This window comes from Lynx rufus, unplaced genomic scaffold, assembly GCF_022079265.1.
Source record: "Lynx rufus isolate CCGP_SWC_20201006 ecotype Redwood Valley unplaced genomic scaffold, mLynRuf1.p SCAF_7, whole genome shotgun sequence".
NCBI classification, from domain to species: domain Eukaryota; kingdom Metazoa; phylum Chordata; class Mammalia; order Carnivora; family Felidae; genus Lynx; species Lynx rufus.
Window position 1 is genome coordinate 80,501,722 of NW_025814889.1, and position 21,205 is coordinate 80,522,926.

The 21,205-nt window shown below is 48.2% G+C and overlaps 3 protein-coding genes across 10 annotated transcripts in view; 1 reads left to right on the forward strand and 2 right to left on the reverse strand.

Annotated features, from left to right (window-relative positions):
* Positions 1–2,015, reverse strand: part of CBX5 (chromobox 5) — a 45,309-nt gene extending 43,294 nt beyond the window's left edge. For both annotated transcript variants that reach the window (XM_047065347.1, XM_047065348.1), the window contains exon 1: positions 1,906–2,015. The gene's annotated coding sequence lies outside the window, so the exon portion shown is untranslated. The remainder of the gene's footprint in view (positions 1–1,905) is intronic.
* Positions 2,016–2,627: 612 nt separating this feature from the next.
* On the forward strand, positions 2,628–9,112 carry HNRNPA1 (heterogeneous nuclear ribonucleoprotein A1). 4 transcript variants are annotated; one of them, XR_006959728.1, is made up of 12 exons: positions 2,628–2,728; positions 3,296–3,412; positions 3,664–3,810; positions 3,950–4,160; positions 4,255–4,347; positions 4,428–4,520; positions 4,817–4,891; positions 5,088–5,246; positions 5,808–5,963; positions 6,195–6,260; positions 8,653–8,738; positions 8,972–9,112. XR_006959728.1 is itself a non-coding variant. In XM_047065252.1 (11 exons), the coding sequence occupies exons 1-10, from the start codon at positions 2,714–2,716 to the stop codon at positions 6,248–6,250; spliced, it is 1,122 nt and encodes a 373-aa protein (XP_046921208.1). In that variant the 5' UTR covers positions 2,628–2,713; the 3' UTR covers positions 6,251–6,260; positions 8,653–9,112. The 4 variants fall into 4 exon arrangements, 3 of the variants coding, with proteins under 3 accessions (XP_046921208.1, XP_046921207.1, XP_046921209.1); XM_047065252.1 differs by having other exon boundaries at positions 8,653–9,112; XM_047065251.1 differs by lacking the exons at positions 8,653–8,738; positions 8,972–9,112 and adding an exon at positions 6,495–7,204.
* Positions 9,113–12,206: 3,094 nt separating this feature from the next.
* NFE2 (nuclear factor, erythroid 2) lies at positions 12,207–19,269 on the reverse strand. 4 transcript variants are annotated; one of them, XM_047064950.1, is made up of 4 exons: positions 19,054–19,269; positions 15,063–15,174; positions 14,682–14,850; positions 12,207–13,491 (listed from the first exon to the last, which is right to left on the reverse strand). In XM_047064950.1, the coding sequence occupies exons 3-4, from the start codon at positions 14,793–14,795 to the stop codon at positions 12,484–12,486; spliced, it is 1,122 nt and encodes a 373-aa protein (XP_046920906.1). In that variant the 5' UTR covers positions 14,796–14,850; positions 15,063–15,174; positions 19,054–19,269; the 3' UTR covers positions 12,207–12,483. The 4 variants fall into 4 exon arrangements, with proteins under 4 accessions (XP_046920906.1, XP_046920905.1, XP_046920907.1 ...); XM_047064949.1 differs by having other exon boundaries at positions 15,063–15,597; XM_047064951.1 differs by lacking the exon at positions 15,063–15,174.
* Between the last annotated feature and the right edge of the window lie 1,936 nt (positions 19,270–21,205).

Consider the following 21,205-nt stretch of genomic DNA (forward strand, 5'->3'; position numbering starts at 1 on the left):
GATTTTGCATCACCACCAACAACAACCCCAGGACATCTGGCAATGTGTGGAGACATGTTGATAGTCACAAATGGATGAGGTGAGATGCATTTGTTGGCTCAAAATGTCAACATGCTGAGGTCAAGAAACCCTGTAATAGATCAAGATGGTATTCCTTTTAAACCTAAATAAAATAGAGATAGGTAACCTTAATCTGTATCTTTCTTTATAAACTAAGCAGAAAAAGTGCATAATTAGCATACCTACAGTTTACAACCAAATATGAAATAAATTTGTCTTCTTGCCAAGTGTCAGAGACTCTCTCCTCTGGGCAGCTAAACTTTCTTTTGTACAATGTCACAAAGGTCTCTAATCAGAAGTGTACTTCATATGTAGTTGAACTTATTAACAGTACTTCTATTAACCTTAAATACATCAGTGAACAACAACAGAGCAATTTAGATTCTTATACGGCCATTATGTAATGAAAATGTCACTATTTTACTGAAACATCTTCAAATCAGCTGACTGGGCATTACCAACAGGTGATTACAGCTCCTGTAAAATAAATATTTTGAAGGAAATATAATCAAAAGGCAATGGAATAATCCAGGTGATGGATGAGTCCTGTCTCTAACACCTTAAATATCCCCCTTGTTAAGCAACTTCCTTATCAAAATCCAGACATCCTCAAAAGAAAAGAAAGAGAGCTTAGAAACTCTTTAGTGGTGTAAAGAAAGATCTACATGGGGGGGAAGGCGTCAGAGACAAAGATAAAGGCACTGAGACATGAATAATGCTTGTAAGGCGCTTAGTTTAGCCTCTCTAGTAGGTACTAAGTAGTCAAATAAAAGTTACCTTTCTAATATTTGTATTTTTATACTGAGGATCACCTTAGTTCTTAGGGGAAAAACAACTCTATCGAGGTGTAAGGATAAAAGAGGCTGTGAGAAGCCCGTGATTATGACTGGAAACACAAAAGTTGACTTTTTAATCTAATCTTTAATCACAAATTACGATCCCTGAAAAGGCTTAAACAGCAGACACCAACCTGCCTAGATCCCACTCTGTCTATAGAGGTAACACACCTCGGTATGTAGCCTTCCAAAACTTTTTCTATGGATTTACAAATACCCATTTGTCCGTGGAAAGGTGCTTCACGATGCAGATTTTTCTCGGGTGCCTTTCCACGACAGTATAGATTTATCCTACTGGTTCTAACATTTCAAGTCAGTCTTCCTAAAGAAGCGAGGTCCCAAAGACCTACCTTGCTCCCCTCAAAACCAAAAGTGTGGGGACAGAACTTATAGTTTCCCTACAAGAAAGGTGTATGGGACGGAGGCCTAAAGGATTCGTTAGAGAAGTCACAGTGGATAAAATATGCGCTGCCGCGCCATCACAGGCATTGAATCCCCTTCTTCACAACCTCTAACGTTAAGACCTCCCTCTTCTGGACCGCTGATTGGACGACCTGCCCGAGCGCTTCCCGTAGGCTATCCGTCTACTGGCTCCAAATTTGGTCCATCCATTTAACCGCCCGACTCCCGCATTCCCCATTGGAGTCAATCCGCTGCCTCTTGGATGAGCCCAACCTACCGCGCGCTCCGTGCTCATTGGCTCAGGGAGCCGCTGCTCAGGAGCGGGAAACCCGCCTCCCACATTCCGATGGCCCAAGGACCGATCAGTCGGCAGCTAAGGGCGGACCCAATTGGCCTAAACACAAGCCAGTCAAGCCCTCCGGCTGCACAGCGCCACAGAACTTACAGGAATAAAACATCCCGCCCCTGTTCTTCCATTGGTTGGCCGGACCCACCGCTCCCCCTTCACGAGCCCCCACCCCGCGGTCCATTCATTTCACACAATAACGGGCCCAATTGGAGTCAGTTCAAGACCTCGTATGGGTAGGCAAGACTATCCGTCACTTACCCGGAATCGACACCGATCACTCACGCAAACGTCTTCCCTGTTCCTCTGTGGTAAGGCAGGACCACAAGACAGTGCCGCCGCCGCCTTCTGCGCAACGCCAACCGCCCGCCAAAACGGATCCTTCCCTGCGCCTGCGCGACCAATCCTGGGACCGTACCCTTTCTCCGCCCATTACGCCTGCGCAAAACGAGGCACAACTCCCGCCACTACGCAAGCGCTGTAGATTCGCCGCCGTCTCCCGCCCGCCATTTCACGTGTTCCAAGCGCCCAGCGGAACTTCTTAATGCGCTTGCGTAAACTCGCCATTTTACTACACATGCGCTTAGGGGGCGGTCGTTGCAAAAAAAGAAAGAAAACAGTCACCTCATAACTTCTTTCCTAATACATAGTATTAATCATGTTTTGCCAAGTGAGTTGAGCGTAATTTCGGGGCGCGAAGGACTGAAAAATTATTTAAATACCTTGGATACATTCAAATATGAATGATTGGTTGGCGAGCCAATCACACTGGCTAAGAGTAATATTGTTCAGGAACCAATGAACACTAAGGGGTGGAGACTGCGTAGAACGCCCAAACGGATGACGTTACACAGTAATGCGGCACTACAGACCAATAGCAGGGGGGCAGCTACTGCAAATATCCAATCAGAGACACTCAGGGGCGGAGTCTACCAATGCCTAAAGCGAGGAGGCGGGATAAAAAAGCGAGGCCGAAGGTAGGCTGGCAGATACGTTCGTTAGATTACTCCTTTCTGCCCGTGGACGCCGCCGAGTAAGCATCGTGAAAGTCTCCCCTCCCACCGCCGTCATGTCTAAGTCAGAGGTGAGTAACCCGCTCTCTTCGGCCTAATTTTCTTTCTCGCCGTTACTGAATTCGGTAGGATGTGGTTTGGTTTGGCTGCTTGCGCCAGCTCTGGCTCGGCATTTCTTCCGTTGCTGCCAAGGGCCTACCCCTCCCAAAGTTCGGGTCGCCATTTTGTCCTCGTCGTCGCCATGAGGCCGCCGTCTTGCAACACTTGGTTTTCACTCCGGGCTTGTTCCTCCTGGCAAACCCTTATGCATATTCGATTGTTTTGTTTCCTTTTATTTTTTCACCTTGTATCAGGGGACGATTTTCTTAAGGAGCAGATGTAGTTCTCTATTGGCTCTGTATTCTTCCAGCTCCGTCCTTTTGTTGCGCGTGCGTCGGAGGGAGAGTTGGGACGCATGCGCTCGGGGCTTCCCAGCCCCCAACATATCGTCTCCCCTAATGGGGAGAAGCACGTGGCTTGCGGCGACCCAAAGGAACAATAAGTGCTATGTATCATTGTCGTGTAGCTTTGCTTCTCCTAACTGGAAGCTTTTTTGTGTTGTAACCCCCCCACGTAATGATTTTTTCCCCGACTCCTAGTCTCCCAAAGAGCCTGAACAGCTGCGGAAGCTTTTCATTGGAGGTTTGAGCTTTGAAACAACCGATGAGAGTCTGAGGAGCCATTTTGAGCAATGGGGAACGCTTACGGACTGTGTGGTAAGACTTAGAAGAGACAAAAGGCCAGTAGGACTAGTTGATTTCTTTGGATTATCTTGTTGTGATTACTTGTGAAGATTGTTAACGGGATTATAGTTGAAAATAACCTGGCAAGGGAAGGTGTGGCTTTAGCTGATTAGAGGCTCCCTTGTTAATTTAGTGGGAAACTGAAGGGCCTTGTATTTACTCATGGTAGAAATGACAGTAGTCTCTGGGGTTTTATTATGTAGTAAATTTTATTAACGTTTCAGGTAATGAGAGATCCAAACACCAAGCGCTCCAGAGGCTTTGGGTTTGTCACCTATGCCACTGTGGAAGAGGTGGATGCAGCCATGAATGCAAGGCCACACAAGGTGGATGGAAGAGTTGTGGAACCAAAGAGGGCTGTCTCGAGAGAAGTGAGTGATCTAGTTCTTTTCTCGGTTATTTAAAAGTGTGCCACTAAGCGGACTTTGCGTTTGGGGATGTTAAACTTTTTAATGATCTTGATTAAGGATAGTTTTATTGGGAAGTAAATTAATTGGGCTTTCTCATTAGGATTCTCAAAGACCTGGTGCCCACTTAACTGTGAAAAAGATTTTTGTCGGTGGCATTAAAGAAGACACTGAAGAACATCATCTAAGAGATTATTTTGAACAGTATGGGAAAATTGAAGTGATTGAAATCATGACTGACCGAGGCAGTGGCAAAAAGAGAGGCTTTGCTTTTGTGACCTTTGATGACCATGACTCTGTAGACAAGATTGTCAGTAAGTCTCCGGGGCATGCAACTCGCTAAGGTTTCTGAAACCCGTGCTGTATTCTAGTCTTTTGAGATTGTGTTCTCTTTGAAATTTTTTTTAGTTCAAAAATACCATACTGTGAACGGCCACAACTGTGAAGTAAGGAAAGCTTTATCTAAGCAAGAGATGGCTAGTGCTTCTTCCAGCCAAAGAGGTGAGTTTGTTTAATTAGATCTTACAGGCAACGAAGTCATTCGAATCTGTAGGTTTAACACTTCAAACTTCTCTTTCAAGGTCGAAGTGGTTCTGGGAACTTCGGTGGTGGTCGTGGAGGTGGTTTTGGTGGGAATGACAACTTTGGCCGTGGAGGAAACTTCAGTGGGCGAGGTACGTGTGGTTATATATAGTTTGCTGAAAATTAATAGTAAGCTTGTCGTTTGACAATCCCCAGATAACTTGTCCACTTGCAACCTGTGGTGGATGTACCTATGGGCCAGCTTTCTTTCCAAAGTTAATTTTTATCCAGGTGTTGTGGCTTCTTACTGGAGGGTTAAGTCTTCAGTATAGAAATCATTTTTGTGACCCGGGGGGGGGGGGTTTCAGAAAACTTGAATTTAGGAAGGGTATAATTTGTATGCAGCCAATACACCTCAGAAAGTGGTTAAAACTCTACTTTTTTCCAGGTGGCTTTGGCGGCAGTCGAGGTGGTGGTGGATATGGTGGCAGTGGGGATGGCTATAACGGATTTGGTAACGATGGTAAGTTTATCTTGGGTACGTAGGTGAAAAGTTTGTTTTGGAATCTCTAGAGTAGGGTAGTAGAGCTAAAGTAGTGCATGACCAGCTCAGCTCTGACCGTAACCGCATGCTGTGAGCAGGCTTTTAGGTGTTACACTTGCACAGGTTTTGATTGTTGAATACTTTTGTCTTATTGAGAAGAATTGTATTCTTGTAGGTGGTTATGGAGGAGGCGGCCCTGGTTACTCTGGAGGAAGCAGAGGCTATGGAAGTGGTGGACAGGGTTATGGAAACCAGGGCAGTGGCTATGGCGGGAGTGGCAGCTATGACAGCTATAACAACGGAGGAGGCGGAGGCGGCTTTGGCGGTGGTAGTGGTAGGTATCCAGTGATCCAAGTACTTGGTGCAATAGTTAGATTAGCTCTTTAGAGTTTATGATCATAAGGGGATTTGATGCTCTTAAAAAGCATTATGTGGTGCAATGCATGGTGTTCTTTTTTAACGGGCTTGCTAATGCTACCTCCTAGCTTTAAGCTGGGGCCGCCTCACTCCCAAATAAGATAGATGGATAAGTGGATAGTCCTGTCTTTAATCAGAATTAGATTAGCTTCCAGCAGGATTTAGTTGTCTTAACTCCCTTGGGATCCTAGGCACTTAGTTGATACATCCAGCATGTGTTTGCAGTGCCCCGGATGGGCACAGACCTTCAAGCCTAGAGAATATATTGCTATTATGCCATGGTAAGTTGGGTAAATTTTATTAAAAGTATTGAGTTATTCAACTGAATGCCTTGCCCAGAAAAGGATGATTGGAGTCACCAGAGTTTGGGAGGAAGGCAAGCAGATCATGCAACATTTTTTGCTCTGAGCACTAAATAGAATTCAGAACTTAACCATCTTCTCCAAATAACAAATAAAGGTCCTCTTTCCATTTCTAGGAAGCAACTTTGGAGGTGGTGGAAGCTATAATGATTTTGGCAATTACAACAATCAATCTTCAAATTTTGGACCCATGAAAGGAGGAAATTTTGGAGGCAGAAGCTCTGGCCCCTATGGTGGTGGAGGCCAATACTTTGCCAAACCACGAAACCAAGGTATTGTATGTATGTTTATTAGAGGGTGAGGTACCCATAACCAGGTCCAGTAATTTTGGGGTGAGGTGCGTGTAGACCGTGAAAAGCTACAATCTAAAAGCTTTTCAAGAACTTAATCAGATTGGGAAAATCATGTGCGCCCGAACTCAGATCTGAGGCTTTATTGCCCCTGATACAAAAAGTGTTTCTATTTGTGCTTCCAAAGCTTAAAGGGACAAATTCTATTCTTAGGTGGCTATGGCGGTTCCAGCAGCAGCAGTAGCTATGGCAGTGGCAGAAGGTTTTAATTACTGCCAGGTAAGTAAACATCTTTTTATGTTTGAAGTTAACTTTTATAAATGATGATGAATCCAGTAACCCTAATATAGCTGAGCAGTGCAACATAGTTAACATTATAATTGCAGTAAAATTGTGGATATTAAGTTAATATTCAGATCAGCAAAATTTGTGGGAAACAAAACTTGCTATTGGATTGTAGCCTTGAGTCTTAATATGTTTAGATTAACAACTTTATTCCATATTGTTCAACAGGAAACAAAGCTTAGCAGGAGAGGAGAGCCAGAGAAGTGACAGGGAAGCTACAGGTTACAACAGATTTGTGAACTCAGCCAAGCACAGTGGTGGCAGGGCCTAGCTGCTACAAAGAAGACATGTTTTAGACAATACTCATGTGTATGGGCAAAAAACTCGAGGACTGTATTTGTGACTAATTGTATAACAGGTTATTTTAGTTTCTGTTCTGTGGAAAGTGTAAAGCATTCCAACAAAGGGTTTTAATGTAGATTTTTTTTTTTGCACCCATGCTGTTGATTGCTAAATGTAATAGTCTGATCATGACGCTGAATAAATGTGTCTTTTTTTAAATGTGCTGTGTAAAGTTAGTCTACTCTGAAGCCATCTTGGTAAACTACCCCAACAGTGTGAAGTTAGAATTCCATCAGGGTGATGCCAGGTTCCATTTGAAATTTATTTGCAACCTGCTTGGGCACAGAAGCCGTTGTCTCCACAAACATTGGTGTGGTTGAACTGACAGTTAATGTGTTGTGACCTGGAGTTCACCGTTAAAAGGGTCACCCAAGCAAAGTCCTGGAGTTTATTTGGTTATTAATATGATTGTTGGCACATCCTATGCAATATATCTAAATTGAATTATGGTATCAGATAAAATTATAGATGGGATTAAAGCTTGTGTATCGTCCATTATCATGTGTAATCAATAAACGATTTAATATTCTCTTGAATGGAATGACAACTGTATGGATTTGGGACTGGCAGAGCTTTGGACTTTCCCTACCCACTACCCCTCATAATGTTGAATGCTTCTATCACGATTCAAGTTCAAAACTCTGCCAGAGAATAGAAACCAGCTGCTGGCTAATGCCACCCCATAAGTCCACAGATTAGAAGTGTTTGGGAGACCTTTTTAAACTGACCAGCACCAGTAAGAATATCTTCTTTTTAATACAAAAACAGGCTTACATTAAAGGAAAACAGCAGTTTTGTGGTTGGGTGGGTCCTTAATAGAGGTCTATAGATTAACTGTACTAATTACCGATTTGGACATTAAAATTGCGGAGATGGGGAGGCAACTTACTATGTTCACGCTAACTGCAGTTTTCCTTTAAATATGGTACATCACACAACCATCCTAAAATGTTAATTGTATAGAAAATGATTTCTGAAGCCTTTTTACAGTCACTTAATATCCAATCATTGTTATTTGTTACATAGGTTCTTTTGAGCCCTCCCTTTGGTACCCTCAATTTCAGTGCCATTGTACCTGGTAGCATAGAGAATTGTTTATCACTAGGACTGTGTATTCCCTCCCAATTTCGTGGGTGTGTTACTTGGAAGTTTGGGGAGGAGGGCGGAGGGGGGAGCGGGTGGGAGGTGGGTGGGAAAGCATGGGTGATAGTTCCGTGAGTTTGATATTGGCTGAGTTTGCAATGGCAGGTGGAACCTTAACTATTGAGGGAGTTTGCAGATACCTCAGGATTCGTGACAATGCCTTTAAAGATCCAGGAGAGATGTTCAGCTACTAGGAACTGCTAGCAAGCATAGCGCGAATGGCTCCGAGCTCAGACACTCTACAGCTGAGAGTAGACACTTGTGGTATGTGGAGTACAGATAAGCCAGGGGCAGGCCACGGCACGCTCCATGAAAGCTAGGAGGGAGTGAAGTTTCAGTGACCATCGCGAGAAAGGAGGCAGACAAGAGTAAGGCACACCTGACTCTTAGGACTAGCAGTCAGAACCAGGAGAAAAGGTTTTATTGCTATGCTGGTAGGTAAGAACAGATTTTACTTCCATCCATATAGTGTTCTCTAAAATCCAGTTTTCTGTTAACATTAATCCTTCATATATTGAGCCAAAACTAGTCCAGTTAAGCTGAACTTGGTTTTTCTGGAGATGAATTTTCTTAAATTGACACCCTAGATTTGGTGGCTCCCAAATGAAGGAAGTAAACACTTTAATTCTGTGACAATATATTTTTGCCCTTTAATTTTATTTCCTACCTTCCTTTGACCCATTTCCTTAAAATGATGGCTCAAAGTAATGTGTTAGAATCTTCCCAAAAGTCTGGGGGGAGGAAGGGTGGACCCTTTTGGGGAGGGGGAGGTGGGGGGTTTACCCTGAGCTGGGACTTGGTCTCCCAAAAAGCTAGTTCTAAAGGTTGTTTACTTTTCTAGGGAGGAGTCTGCTACTCCAGGCTAATCAACTCTCTTTAAAAATATAAAACAAAACAAACTCATCTGTCCAAATTTATGGCTAAAAGGTAAGCTGTTTACAAACTTAACAGGCGCCAAGAGTGCTTGGTATTGCCAGAATAGACCGTGACGAGCTGTACCTGAGAACAAAAACTTTCATAGTCTGGTCTAGTAAAAGGCCATAGCCAGCAAAAAGTGATTAAAGCAGCTGGGTTCCCAGTCAACAGAACAGTATAATTGTAGAATCTTCCAAGTGCTTATGCAAATGCCTCATAACTTTTTTTTTTTTTTTTTTTGGCAGGAACATCCTTATGAGGACAACCTTTATCTGAGCCACTGCACTTCATTTTCACTACCATGTAGTTGTTAGCTGTTCTGCAGCTTGAATTAATCATTCAGTTTTATGAATGGACTTTTTAAATAAAATTTCTTTTGATTTCGACTTGGTTCTGTCTTGTTTCGTTCACTTTCGTGATATGATAAATCAGAATTTTTAGCAGAGTTGAAGTCTTTCCCCTTTGTTCCTTGCTAATTCTTACTTGGATCCTTCTAAATTTAAAGTAATGGGGTGCCTGGGTGTTGACTTCAGCTCAGGCCATGATCTCACAGTTCGTGAGTTCAAGCTGGGCTCTGTACTGACAGCCTTGGAGCCTGCTTCAGATTCTGTGTCTCCCTGTCTGCCCCTCCCTTGCTTATGCTCTGTCTCTCTCCGAAAAATAAAAAAATAAAGGAACAAGCAAGACCTTATGTAGGTAGGTAAAGAAAGGTAGAACAACATAAACATTTTAAAACAAAACCACAGGTTGAGTTGAGATTAGGGAGGAACAATTGGTTTGAGAGAGAGGGAGACAGAATCTGAAGCAGGCTCCTGGCTCAGGTCAGTCCAGAGCAGATGGGGCTTGAACCGCAAGATCATGACCTGAGCCAAAGTTGGATGCTTAACCAGCTGAGCCACCCAGGCACCCCTGGAAGTAGTTATAATACCAGGCGTTACTACAGAAGTGTTACACCATCAGGATCCTGGTTTAGTGAAAGCAAAAACTGGCTCTGAGCGCAGGAGTAAATCTTAGCCTAGTTAGAAGTAGGGTGTTTACAGTGGCCTCCGCAAGTATTTATTGCCAGCTATCTCCGGCTCCTAAAATATCTGGAACCAGGATTAGATGAGTATGGAAGGGAAGGAAGGAAGTCTCCGTGTTTTCCAAGGTAATCAAAGCTTGGGTGCAATAATATAACCCCCTAGCAAATGTTTAACAAAGGTCTCCTATGCTAAAGAAAAGGTTATCCAGCCTCGGTTTTAAACCTAGCAAAAGAGGGGTATTGAGCTGTGAATGTATAGGCAGCCTTCACTTACCACAGCTTTAAGAATCGAATTTTGAGGGGGCGTGGGTGGCTCAGTCAAACATCCCCGTTTTTGTTCAGGTCATGCTTTGAGGATGGTGGCATCAAGCCCTGTGTCAATGTCAGTCTGAGTGTTGGAGCCTGCTTAAGATTTCTCCCTCTTGCCCCTCTCCCCATTTCAGGATCTTTAAAAAATCTAATTTGTGACATGAAGTTACTAGCAACTCAGGCCACCAGACTGCAAAAAGCGCTCCTATTGAAAGGTTAATGGCTCTTCCGTTCTGTGTATTTTGCTACATGTTTTACAAATACAAGATTGTTAAAAAATCCCATACTCTTTAGATGAGGAAAATTACCTTGTTGAAGTTCTACAATCTCTGAAACAACCCAGGTCACAGTCCACCGGTGTTCCACCCGTTGCTTTGGGTAGCCACGTACCAAGTTGTGTGCATACGTGGTCTTCCGCACTACGGTATATCTTGAGCGCTTGGCATTTCTCCTGTTAGCTGTTTGCATCCCCGGTGTATCTCTAGAACTTAGGTGCTCAGTAAGTGTTGAATAAATGAAGGTCTGATTTTGCCTCCGGGTTAACCACTTTTGTGAATTTGGTTAGAAGTAAAAAAAAAAAAAAAGTCACTGTCCGGTGTTCCCTCAGGTGAACTAATCCAGTTTTTGTTTTTGTTTTTTTAATATTTATTTTTGGGAGACAGAGTGCAAGCAGGGAGGGGCAGGCAGAGAGAGAGGGAGACACAGAATCTGAAGCAGGCTCCAGCCTCCGAGATGTCAGCAGAGCCTGATACGAGGCTCGAATCCACGAAGTGTGGGATCATGACCTGGGCTGAAGTCAGACGCTTAACGGACTGAGCCACCCAGGTGCCCCAAACTAGTCCAGTTTCTGAACAGCTAATCCCAGGCTCTGCCCTTCACAACTAGATCCCACGTTTTCAATTTTTTTTTTTTAGAAAACAGTCGACAAGTTGTCTGAACTGTTTTTAAAAGATCAACTAGGAATCAGCTTTAAGTTGCTTTCATTCCCTAAACCTAGGCTAGAGACCATGTTCCTGGGAATCTATAGGCATAAGGATTCCACACCTCTTTTGATCACTGCCTTTTATGTCTCACAACTATGAGAACTTGAAAGTAAGTTTTCCTTGTTGGAATGGAGCTAGTCAAACTGAATAGAAAGGTAAATAGAAGTAAAATACCCTAAAGAGGTAATTGGTGTAATTCAATGACTAGAAAGATGGGGAACCACCTGACTCTAACTTGGGAGAGGAAGGTGTCATGTCAAAAGTTTGGATTTTGATGTGATGGATTCTGAAACTTGTTTCTATATGTTTCTTTTTGAGAGACTGAGGGCCAGAGAGAGAGAGAGAGAGAGACCAGAGAATCCCAAGTAGGCTCTGCGCAGAGCCTAAGGCAGGACTTGAACTCACAAACTGGGAGACCATGACCTGAGCCCAAATCCAGAGTCAGATGCTTAACCAACTGAGCCACCCAGGTACCCCAGATTCTGACATTCAATCATGTTCTACTTCAAGAGAAAAATAAGAGGCCCTAGATCTTCAAGGATCTAGAAAAGGGAGGGCCCCAAACAAGAGCAGGGTAGTGTGTCTAACGTAACCAAGGAGATAGAAAATATTACAAAAATTCATATCCTGCTCCATGCTGGAGCAGGTTTTGCCCAGACTTGGGTATGAAATCCCTTGAAACTCTGATGGCCAATCAAACTATCTCATTCCAATCAAGACCATCTCAGTCTTCTGAATAGAGCTCTGGCACAATCATGATGAGGAAGTCCTGCGGAAGTAGACAGCAGGGAGAGAACAAGAAAAAGGCCTGTGGGCATTCTAGGCTTTTCTGTTGCTCCAAAGATTGGGAAAGGAGAGGCCTAAACTTCAGAGACCTTGCACCGAGGGTGCAGTCAGTTTGGGCCTCAATCTCAGCTCTCTGAATCCTGGGCCACCAGGGAGGGTGGGCTTCCTCAGATCATCCATGGCGCCTGGCTCTACAAAAGGAGATTAAGCAGGTAGATCTCCACACTGCTCAAGCCCAAATTTCTTGCGTACCTCTCTCATACAGAGCTGTAGGGGAAAGAAACGAGCCTGGCAGGGTTCCCTCCCCATCACCACCAAGCGGTGAACTTGAAGTGCTCAGCTGTCACCCTCTCTCGAGAAGGAAGACACAGTGGAAGGCTATTAGTGTAGAGCGCTTTATATATCAAAGCTCAAACAAGAGGAGGAGGTTGGAGCCCCGGGAAGCTGAATCACGGCAAAGAGATTCCAACCCTCCCCTCACGTGCTTGTCTCAAGGCAAGCCTTCCTGAACACGCTGTGGACCCTCCAAACGCCAGGTTTCCCACTGTCCCCTTCTGGTCTAGAGAACCCAGTTCCTTCTGGGCCTCAGGGTTGGGGAGTACCTTGATCGGAAGGGACTAAAGGAAATCTCCATCACAGTCCCACCCCTTCGGCCAGCTCAGTCTGTGGCCTCCATCTTGGTCCCCCGGGGCACCAGGAAGATGGCCCCATCAGCGGCCTGTTGCAAAGCATACTCTTCAGGGGAGTAGCTGTTGCCGGCTTCATCCCGCAGGTGCTGGAAAATGTCACAGTACAGCTCTGTCAGCTGTTGGCGCATGACCTCCAGGGTCCGGTCGGCCTCCCCTCTGGCCCGGAGGAGCCGCTCCCGCTCGCTGCCCAGCCTCTCCAGTTCCCGCTCCAACTGCACGATGGTCTCCAACTTTCTCTTGCGACAGTTCTGGGCGGCCACCTTGTTCTTACCCCGCCGTCGGATGTCCCGGACCAATGCCAGCTGGCTCTCCGTCAGTGGGTACCGCGCCAACAGCTCATTAAAGTCATCTACCGGCAAGTTGACAATCTTGTCCGTCGGGAAGGGAATCTTCATGGCCAGGGCCCGTCGCTCATCCCGACTCCCCGCCTCCCCCCGTGCAGTGGACTTGGCCCGCACAGGGCCTGAGGAGGGTTCTAAGGCTAAGGGGGTCTCTGCAGGTGGCAAGGCATAGTTGGGGTGGGCTAAGGAATTGGGCATAAGTGAGTAGGGGTACTCCACCGGGTACATCTCTACATACTCGCCGCGCCGTCGGCCAGCCTCTGTCCCCTCCAGCTCAAGAGATTCAGCATCGCTATAGTTGAGGGATAATCCTGAGTCAGATTCTGGGTCTTCTTGAGGCTTGGGGGGCCCCCCTGGCAGCCCAATGTCCAGGAGAGCCAAAGGATCTGAGAGGGGCTCACTGAGCAGACCGGAGAGAGTCAGTGGCTTGGAGACTGGTATGGCCATGTTGCCATAGGAGTATGAGGGGTCTGGGACATGAGATGTGGGTGCTGGGAGCTCATAGGGTGGTGGGGGAAGGGAGAAGCCAGCATCTGGGTGGATTGAGCAGGGGCAGTAAGTTGGGGGCGGTGGGGGTCCAGGGTATGGGGCCTGGGCAGGGGGCTCAAACGACGTCTCACTTGGAGCATTTAGTCCCTGCAAGAAAAGCCATAAAGAAGTTTTGGAGACAGGCTGAGGAAGAGAAACCAGCTCTCCCTCAGGATCAAGCTGGGTCCTTCTGAAAGACACAGTGAGATAATAACAAGGGAACAGAAAGGTGCTAAAAAAATCACCCAAAGCTTCTTGTAAGGTTGCAGTGCAGCTATTTTAAGCAGAAAGCAGCTTAAACTTGAATGAAAGTCACTGAAGTCCGACTTCAGAAAAGACTATCTAATGTTGCAACAACATGGAATCTCCTCTTCAGAAGTTCTGACTGGGTTGAAATGGCTGCTCTTCCTTTATTTCCTTCAGGAACACAAGAAGTGGTTATCTATAATGACCCCCTCAGACGCCTTTCCTGCTATGGTTATCTGGGGTCAAAGGGTCAAGTTCAGACCCTGGTCATGCCCTGGGTGCCCAGCAGAGGGAGCTGCTGCATGGGAGGAGGGCTTAGGGCAGATCCTGAGGACCCAGGCACAGTGGCAGGGGAGAGAAGGGGGGGTGGGGGGGGCAGGCAGAGCCAGGTCTGGGGGCCAAGAGGCACCTTGGGGAGCTGGCACTAGCTCTACCCTCTCCTCTTCAGTCCCTCTGTCCCTGCCCAGGTGCAGAGAGGAGGAGAGAACATGCTGGAAACAGAGCCCCCAACCCACATGGAGGAGCCACCGTGCTCCAGCCCAGCTGGGGACAAAGGCATCATTGTGAGGCCAACAGACACCCCTTTGTCCAACTAGCAGGAGGCGAGGACCCCGTCATAGTCTGACCACCCCCCTTCCCGAGGCCCCTGAACTATTGCTCTACTACCTGAGGGAAAGGGGCCCCGGCATCTGAGGGCAAGGGGAGGAAATGAAGGAAGAAGATGGGCAGGATTGGAGGAGAGGGGGTTCAGAAGGGAAGAAGGTGAGAAAGGGTAGGCGGGGCAGGAGGTGGGGTAGAATGATGTGAGCAGAGTGGCTGCTGGGAGCGCTTACACCCCCCAATCAGATTCTTCCACCACTCCTATCCCCTGCTCCTCTACACCCCTTTCCCCTTAATGTTCTGGTCTTTCATCCGGATCCCCCTCCTACTCCGACCCTTCCTTTTCCAGTCCCTGGAAGCTTCCCTGTTTGCTCCAGTCCCCTGCCTTCGTCCCAGCCAGCCTCCCTGCTTCTCTGCTCTTCCCTCCCCCAGGTTCCCCCAGCCCCGCTCACCTGCAGCTCAGTGATGGACATGATCTCTTGCCAGGTCAGTTCCATCTCGCCCAGCTCCAGAGTGGGCAACTGTGTCACCCTGTTCCTGCTCTGCTGGGGAGGACACGGGGGCATCCTACTGGGCCAGGGCCTGGTCCAGGGTCCCCAAAGCCCAAAAGGCCCCTGCAACCTGTGGCAAAGGAGAAACAGGCTTTGAAAAAAGAAAAAAAAAAAAAAGAAAAGAAAAGGCCCCTCGAGTGCCCAGCAATTTTATCCTGCCTCCATGGAGAATTCCCTGCAGCCTCGCCTGAGAGAAGGACAGGCCTCATCCCCCCCATTATGTTGTCCTCGTCAACCAACTCCTTAAGCAAAGGCTTGTCTGCGGTGTGATCTCTGCCTCACCTGCTGTGGCTGTAGTCGGTTCCTTTGGGAGCACAGTAGGGCTTCACCTTCTTTTTCAGACAAGACGCCTCCTTCTCTTCCTCCTACTTCTTACTCCCCCAAAACCGTATCGCTGGGCAGGGCAGAAGTCACATCTTCTGGTTTGTTTTGGTTTGGTTTTTTTCCCTTGTTCTGGGGCAACATCAGGGATCACTCTGGCTTTCCTCCTCTGTCCTCAGTTTTCCTCCTCCTCTGTCTCATGTTCTCAAGATGAGAGTAAGTGCTTGGGGATCCCCAAGGAGTGTGTTGTGGGAAGAGCCAAGCAGACAGCCCCTCCCCTTCTCCGAGATATGGCCCAGGCCTGGTGGCTGATAGCAGCCCTGCCTTCTCCTCCTATCCTGGCTCTGGGCTCCCCTGCTCGTGCCAGATAAGAGGTTTATCAGCTGGAGGCAGCAGAGGAGGAATGGTCTCTGGGGACACTGGACCTCTCTGTCCTATGTCCCTGCAGGGTCATCTCAGCCATACCCCAACCCACACAGCCAGGCTTCCAGGGTTCCTAAAGGGACAATCATAGCAAAGACCTATTAAGAACTACCAAGAACTGCGCTGATGTTTTCACCATCGTTACTAGTTTATGAGATTGATTTTCACCAAGATCCTATAATGTCCATTCAGAGAGTGACACCCAACCTGGGAAATAACAGGCTCAGGTCTGGAACATACTAGCTAACTCTGCTAGCCTGTACTGGCCTCTCAGACCCCTTCCCATCCCACTCTTGTGTGTCCATACTCTGGTCCTCTATTGGTGGTCTACATCCTATATTGGCCAGTCAGTTCTGTGGAATCTCTTTTCTCCTCTTCTGGGGAATATCCTTTAGAACCTTACATACACACTCCCCTTCACACACCCCCCCACCCCCCGCTTTCTTTGATGTGGGCTCTAGCTGCTGGTCGGCCACAAAGCAGCAGTGTGAGGTTGGGCAAGGCCATCGCACTTCTCTGAGCTTCTGTTTCCTCATTTATAAAACCAGGGAGTTGGATAAATTGAACTCAGAGGTCCCTTTCTGCGTGGGCAGCTTAACATTCTCAACAAACCCTCACCCCTACCTTCATCTTCCTCCTTATCTGCCCCTCTCCTCATCCTACCTCCCTATTCCCAACACCCATCTCCCTGCATCTGTTCTCTCTGCCTTTGGCAAGAGATTCCAAGTAGATTTTGCAGGGGCCTCCCAATGTCTTAGAGCCAGACCCAGCACCCTACCCCTGCCATATAAGCAAAGGCAGGCAGGCTAGGGGGTGGGAGAAACTTCTAAAAGGACAGAGGATAGGACTGGATGACTTCAAATTACATGACCTTAGATCATCACAAAGATGGCCTATCATAGCTATCTAATATGGAATTCACTCTTTGACTTACCCCAAATTAACAAGAATTACAAATTATCCTTTTAAAGCTGGATCTACCCTAGCCCTTGCCCCCACCTCTTTGTTACAGTGCTATCCCCAGAGCTGGAAGCTGGTGTAGGCACAGGCCCTTGGCCAGTGGGCAAAGTGGGTGGGGTGTTTATGTCTGTCCAGGATGCCATTTCAACACCGGAACCCCACCCTCCCCCACCCAGGTTCTGGAGGAAATTGCCCAAAGGCAAAGTGAATGGAGAAGGGGTTTAGGGGTTTAGGGGGCAGGGACAATGCTTCTTGCCTCATAGTCCTTCACACCCCCCTCTGCCCCCCCCCGCCCCACCTTCTCCCTCCTTGTATCTTCCTGGATCTGACTCTTAGGTGCAGTTCAAAGATCCTGCCCTAGGAGGCAGGAGACCAGGTTCTATGGCCTTCCAAATATGTGACTTTGGCCAAATCACTTCCCCATTCAGTTTCTTCCATTAAATGGAAACAGGACCCTAGAAGCTCTTTGCTATGAGAGGCAGTATCTGGCATCTAGTTCAGGCAGTCACAAACTGGACGATGCACTGCATTCATCCATCATACTTGTAAAAACACAGGCTCCTTCCTGCAAGCCATCCCAGACTACTGAATTGAATTCATAGGTGCAGGTACCCAGCAATCAGCATTTTAACAAGTGCCCTAGTGTTTCTGATGCCAGAAGCCCACCCCACCTTGAGAAACGCTCAACTAGTCCAGCCATATGTATTTACAGGAAAGAACACAAAGCCAGAAAAGAACCTGGCAAATGATCTCCAGACTTCTCTTAGCTTCAAACCCATGACCCAGGCAAGGCTGGATTCTAGGCTGCCCTGGTCTCTGAGACTAGATATCAGTCCCTTCTCATGAAGACCAGGAGCTCTATCTGCCTTGCACCTTTGAGACAAGGAAATGAGAATCCAGAAGGGTCCCTCGGGGAGGCAAGAGGTTAGGGAAGAGGGAGTTGATGAGAATCTCTGGACCAGCTCCAACCATCTCCCTGGTGCCGCGTCAAGTTTGTACCAGGCCAAAGGGGAGTAGTATGTTTTCCCCTAAATACTCAGGGATTGGTAGTGGTCTATACACCAGGCATAGTCCCCTCTGGGTCTTAGGAGCCTACCTTTCTAAGGATGGGACTGGAAGACGGGCTGGCAGCTAGTGATACAGATCAGGGAGGAGGGAGGGTGGAGTCAGAATTGGATCAAACAGAACATCACGGAGGACGCAGAAGCTGGACAGATCCTGGGAAAGGAGAGTGAGCCTCCCCGTGTCCCTTTTGCTTTACAGTAAACAGTTCCCAGTTTCCAGTTTCACCTGCACTTTGAGGTCACACAGCCATCTTCCTCCCCACCAACATGTATCAGGTAGGACTGAAGCCACCTCAGGGACTCTAATCCATCCTCCTTCCTGTGATCCTGATGGTCCTACCCAGAAAGATCTTATCACAGGAAAGTGATCACAGAATGATATGGAGCTTTCTGCTTAAGGATTCGAGATGAGGACCATTTGGGAAGGGATGCCTTGATGGGGAGACAGAGATAGAGAGGGTGCTTGCTTCTGGGATCCTGTTCTGAGGCTTGTTAGACCACCCCGCCTCTCCAGGTGTCAACAGAAGCAGTGAAAGAATGGGCACGGATCAGCGACACCTGGGGTGTTGGAGAGGCAAGCGAGCAAGCTATTTAGAGAGGTTAAGAAGAATCCCAAAAGAGGGAGAGGCACATAGAGGTAAAATAGAGAAACAGAATGGAAGAAAAGGGGAGAGAGATTTGCTCAGAGTGAGGATTAGTCTCCTGAGGGCATACATGACTCAAACAGGCGTATGGGAACAGGGGAGAAAGGCACACGTCTCTGTTATCCTCACTCAGTCCCTAGAAACCAAACCCCGGTCATTTGGGGGCCAATGACTAGAGAGAATCCCAGCCCCAGCAGATCTGATACCTCCCCTCTTCTGTTCCACGGCTACCCTGCCTCCTACTTCCCAAGCTGCTAAGATTTCCAGTCTGAAGGAACCGCACTGGGGGCCAGATGCCTTCCTCTCCCTGCTGGTTCCAGCTGATCTCTAACTGCCCCGGGGGCCTGGGAGAAGTGAGGGGGGCAAAGGAGGTAAGACCTCAACAGCCCTGCGCCCACCACTCCATCCTGCTGCCGTGGTTGGCAGCGATCCAGGCATCCGGTGTCTCCGATTCCTCACCTTCCCCCAAATCTTCCCAGCTGGCCACACAGGGCAGTGATGGACGGGAGTAGGGAAGGACGGTGCCATATACCTGAGAGTCTATCGGCTCTCCAGGGGCAGCCCCCTGCCAAAGGGTTCTGCCTCAGCCCCTCAGAGGTGCCTCGGAGGACCCCTGCCTGGTCCCCATCTACAGCCTCTCACCCCAAGCCTCTCAGAGTGCTCCAGAAGCCATCAAGGTCTTCTCCCAGATGAATTCCCAAAGATGTCAAATTCCTAAACCCAGGGCAGCCTGGGAAGCCCTGAGATCTCCTAGGGACGTGAGGAAAGTTGGTTCTTTTCTCCCTCTGCCACTTCCACCTCCCCAGCTCGCCCCTCGGGGGAACCCACTGAAATCCCCCTCCCACCCCGCCCGTCAGGCACCTGTGCAGGGTCCAAGCAGAGTGAGGAGAGAGATGTGGCTCCGGGGTGCTGTCTCTGGGGAGGCTGGGCCTGGGCTGACACCTCCTGGGTGAGGATCTCTGCTACCTCTGAAAACGGGGGAGGGCTGCGCCCCGCCCCCGGGCCATTACTGAGCACTGAGTATGGAGGGAGAGCGCCGGGCGGCGCACCAGCCTCCACTGTGAAGCCCTCGGCCTGAGTTCTCCGTCCTTCCTCCAACCCTCCCCTTTCCCCGTGGCCCTCCTCTCCTCCTGCCCCTTCTGGCCAAGAGAGGAAACTTGAGCCCGGTGTGGTTTCTGCCCACACCCCGCCCCCACCTTGTTCCCCGGCCAGCGGGGGCACACACGGTTCCCAGCGGCTCCCAGCCCTCCTTTTGAGCCCAGGAGTCCCGCCAGGCCTGCGTTTCTCCTATGCACAGGATGAATTCCAACCCGGTAGCCCGCTCCAAAGTGACCTCTAAACTTTATACAGGTCGCAACCTCCTTCCTTCTGCCCTCTTGACTCTCTCTGAGACAGGGAAACTGAGTCACAGCGAGGTGGATGGCAGCGAAAGATAAGGACCTAATGTCTAGTGTCCCAGCTGCTTAGGCAGGTGGGCATGGAGGGCGCTGCTTTTATTTAGGGAAAGCCTGGGTTCTGGGAAAGAGGCAGGGGAGCTCTTTTGGGGAGGAGGGGCAGTTGCTGCTTTGATGTGTCCTTTCACCTGTAGCCCTCTCCCCTCCCCCAGCAGCCTCAGATGTCCTAGGACAAAGGCCTCTTTCTTGGCCAGATTTGTTGTCAGTGTGTGAGGGGAGTTGGATGTGTGTGGGGGCGCCCAGAAGGGACACTATTCACCTCTCTTAAAGGGGGCCCTGGGTGCCAGGCTGGGCACCCGAACACATGGCAGCCGCATACTCTGGACAGGCCAGGACACCTGTATAGGGTATCAGGTTCATCCCCAGCACCCACAGCAGCTCTTTCTGAGGCCAGTAAGTACTCCCAGAAGTCACTCCATCATCCCTTGGCCTCCAACACACAACCCCCAAGACCCAGGCCAAACAGATCTCTCTCTGGAGACTAGAAGAGGCTTCCTTCCTCCTAGCTTACTTTTACTGACTCTTAGCTGTCAGGAAAGTCCCTCCTATGTCTAGCTTCAGTCCTTACAGCTGCAGCTGAGGCTTTTTCTCTGTTTTTTTCTTCTTATAATGTTCAAGTTATACTGGAAACAAAGAGTGGGAGACAGACAGGTGTCACCCCAAGGCAGAGCTGGCACCCAGCCAACATCCTCTGATAGGCTCCTGTTCACTGTTAAAATAATGGGAATGTTCTGTTTCCTTTGGTAACGCATAGCTGCTGGGAGTCCTCCTCCAAGTGTTCCCCACCCCTACAGCTCTACATCAACCCCACTTCTCCCTTAGGACCTTCCACAAACAGCAGCACAAGCAAGCAACTCAAGCGGCAGTTTGATATGGCTTCTTTGCATCCTTCTTGCAGCCTGTGTGTGTGGGACTGATCAACACCCACCCCAAACCCATGGTTACATGCTTTGGATTCCATCTCTAGCCCAGGAGATGATGATTCTACATGCGTGATCTATGTGGGACAGGAGGGGACCCACGGCTTCATTGCACGACACATGTGGGTCCGGAATCTCTTGATGACCTGGCCGTGAATCTGGGTCACATACCTGGAATCTGGGCATTCAGACACAGCTCTCTCAGTGGCATACTTATTCTGGCCCCTCAGAGGGGATGAAGGGTGGCGATAGTCACACTGGTGGCTGATTAAATAATGATATCAGGTTACAGCTAGTCAACAGACAGTTATTGAATGAAAACTACCGGTTCAGGCCACGCTTGTGGCATTGCAGATACAACTGTGGATAACACAAGCCTCATCGCTCGTTAATTCATTCAACAAATATTTATTGAGTGTCTGCTATGTGTTATACTCCAGGAACACGAAGATGAATAAGACATAGTCTATGTCCTCACTCACAGTCTAGTTGGGGAATGACACTAATAAAGGTCTATATAAAGTGCTTTGGGGGCGCCTAGGTGGCTCAGTTGGTTAAGCGTCCAACTTTGCCTCAGGTCATGATCTCGCCATTTGTGAGTTCGAGCCCTGCGTCAGGCTCTGTCCTGACAGCTTGGAG

What these genes read in the sequence shown, in the direction of transcription:
- HNRNPA1 (XM_047065252.1), top strand. An exon ending in TAACGGATTTGGTAACGATG is followed by an intron (nt 4,892 to 5,087) that starts GTAAGTTTATCT and finishes GTATTCTTGTAG; the next exon opens with GTGGTTATGGAGGAGGCGGC. An exon ending in CGGCTTTGGCGGTGGTAGTG is followed by an intron (nt 5,247 to 5,807) that starts GTAGGTATCCAG and finishes TTCCATTTCTAG; the next exon opens with GAAGCAACTTTGGAGGTGGT.
- NFE2 (XM_047064951.1), bottom strand. Translation starts at nt 14,795, where the DNA reads ATGCCCCCGTGTCCTCCCCAGCAGAGCAGGAACAGGGTGACACAGTTG. An exon ending in TGTCCATCACTGAGCTGCAG is followed by an intron (nt 13,492 to 14,681) that starts GTGAGCGGGGCT and finishes CTTTTCTTGCAG; the next exon opens with GGACTAAATGCTCCAAGTGA.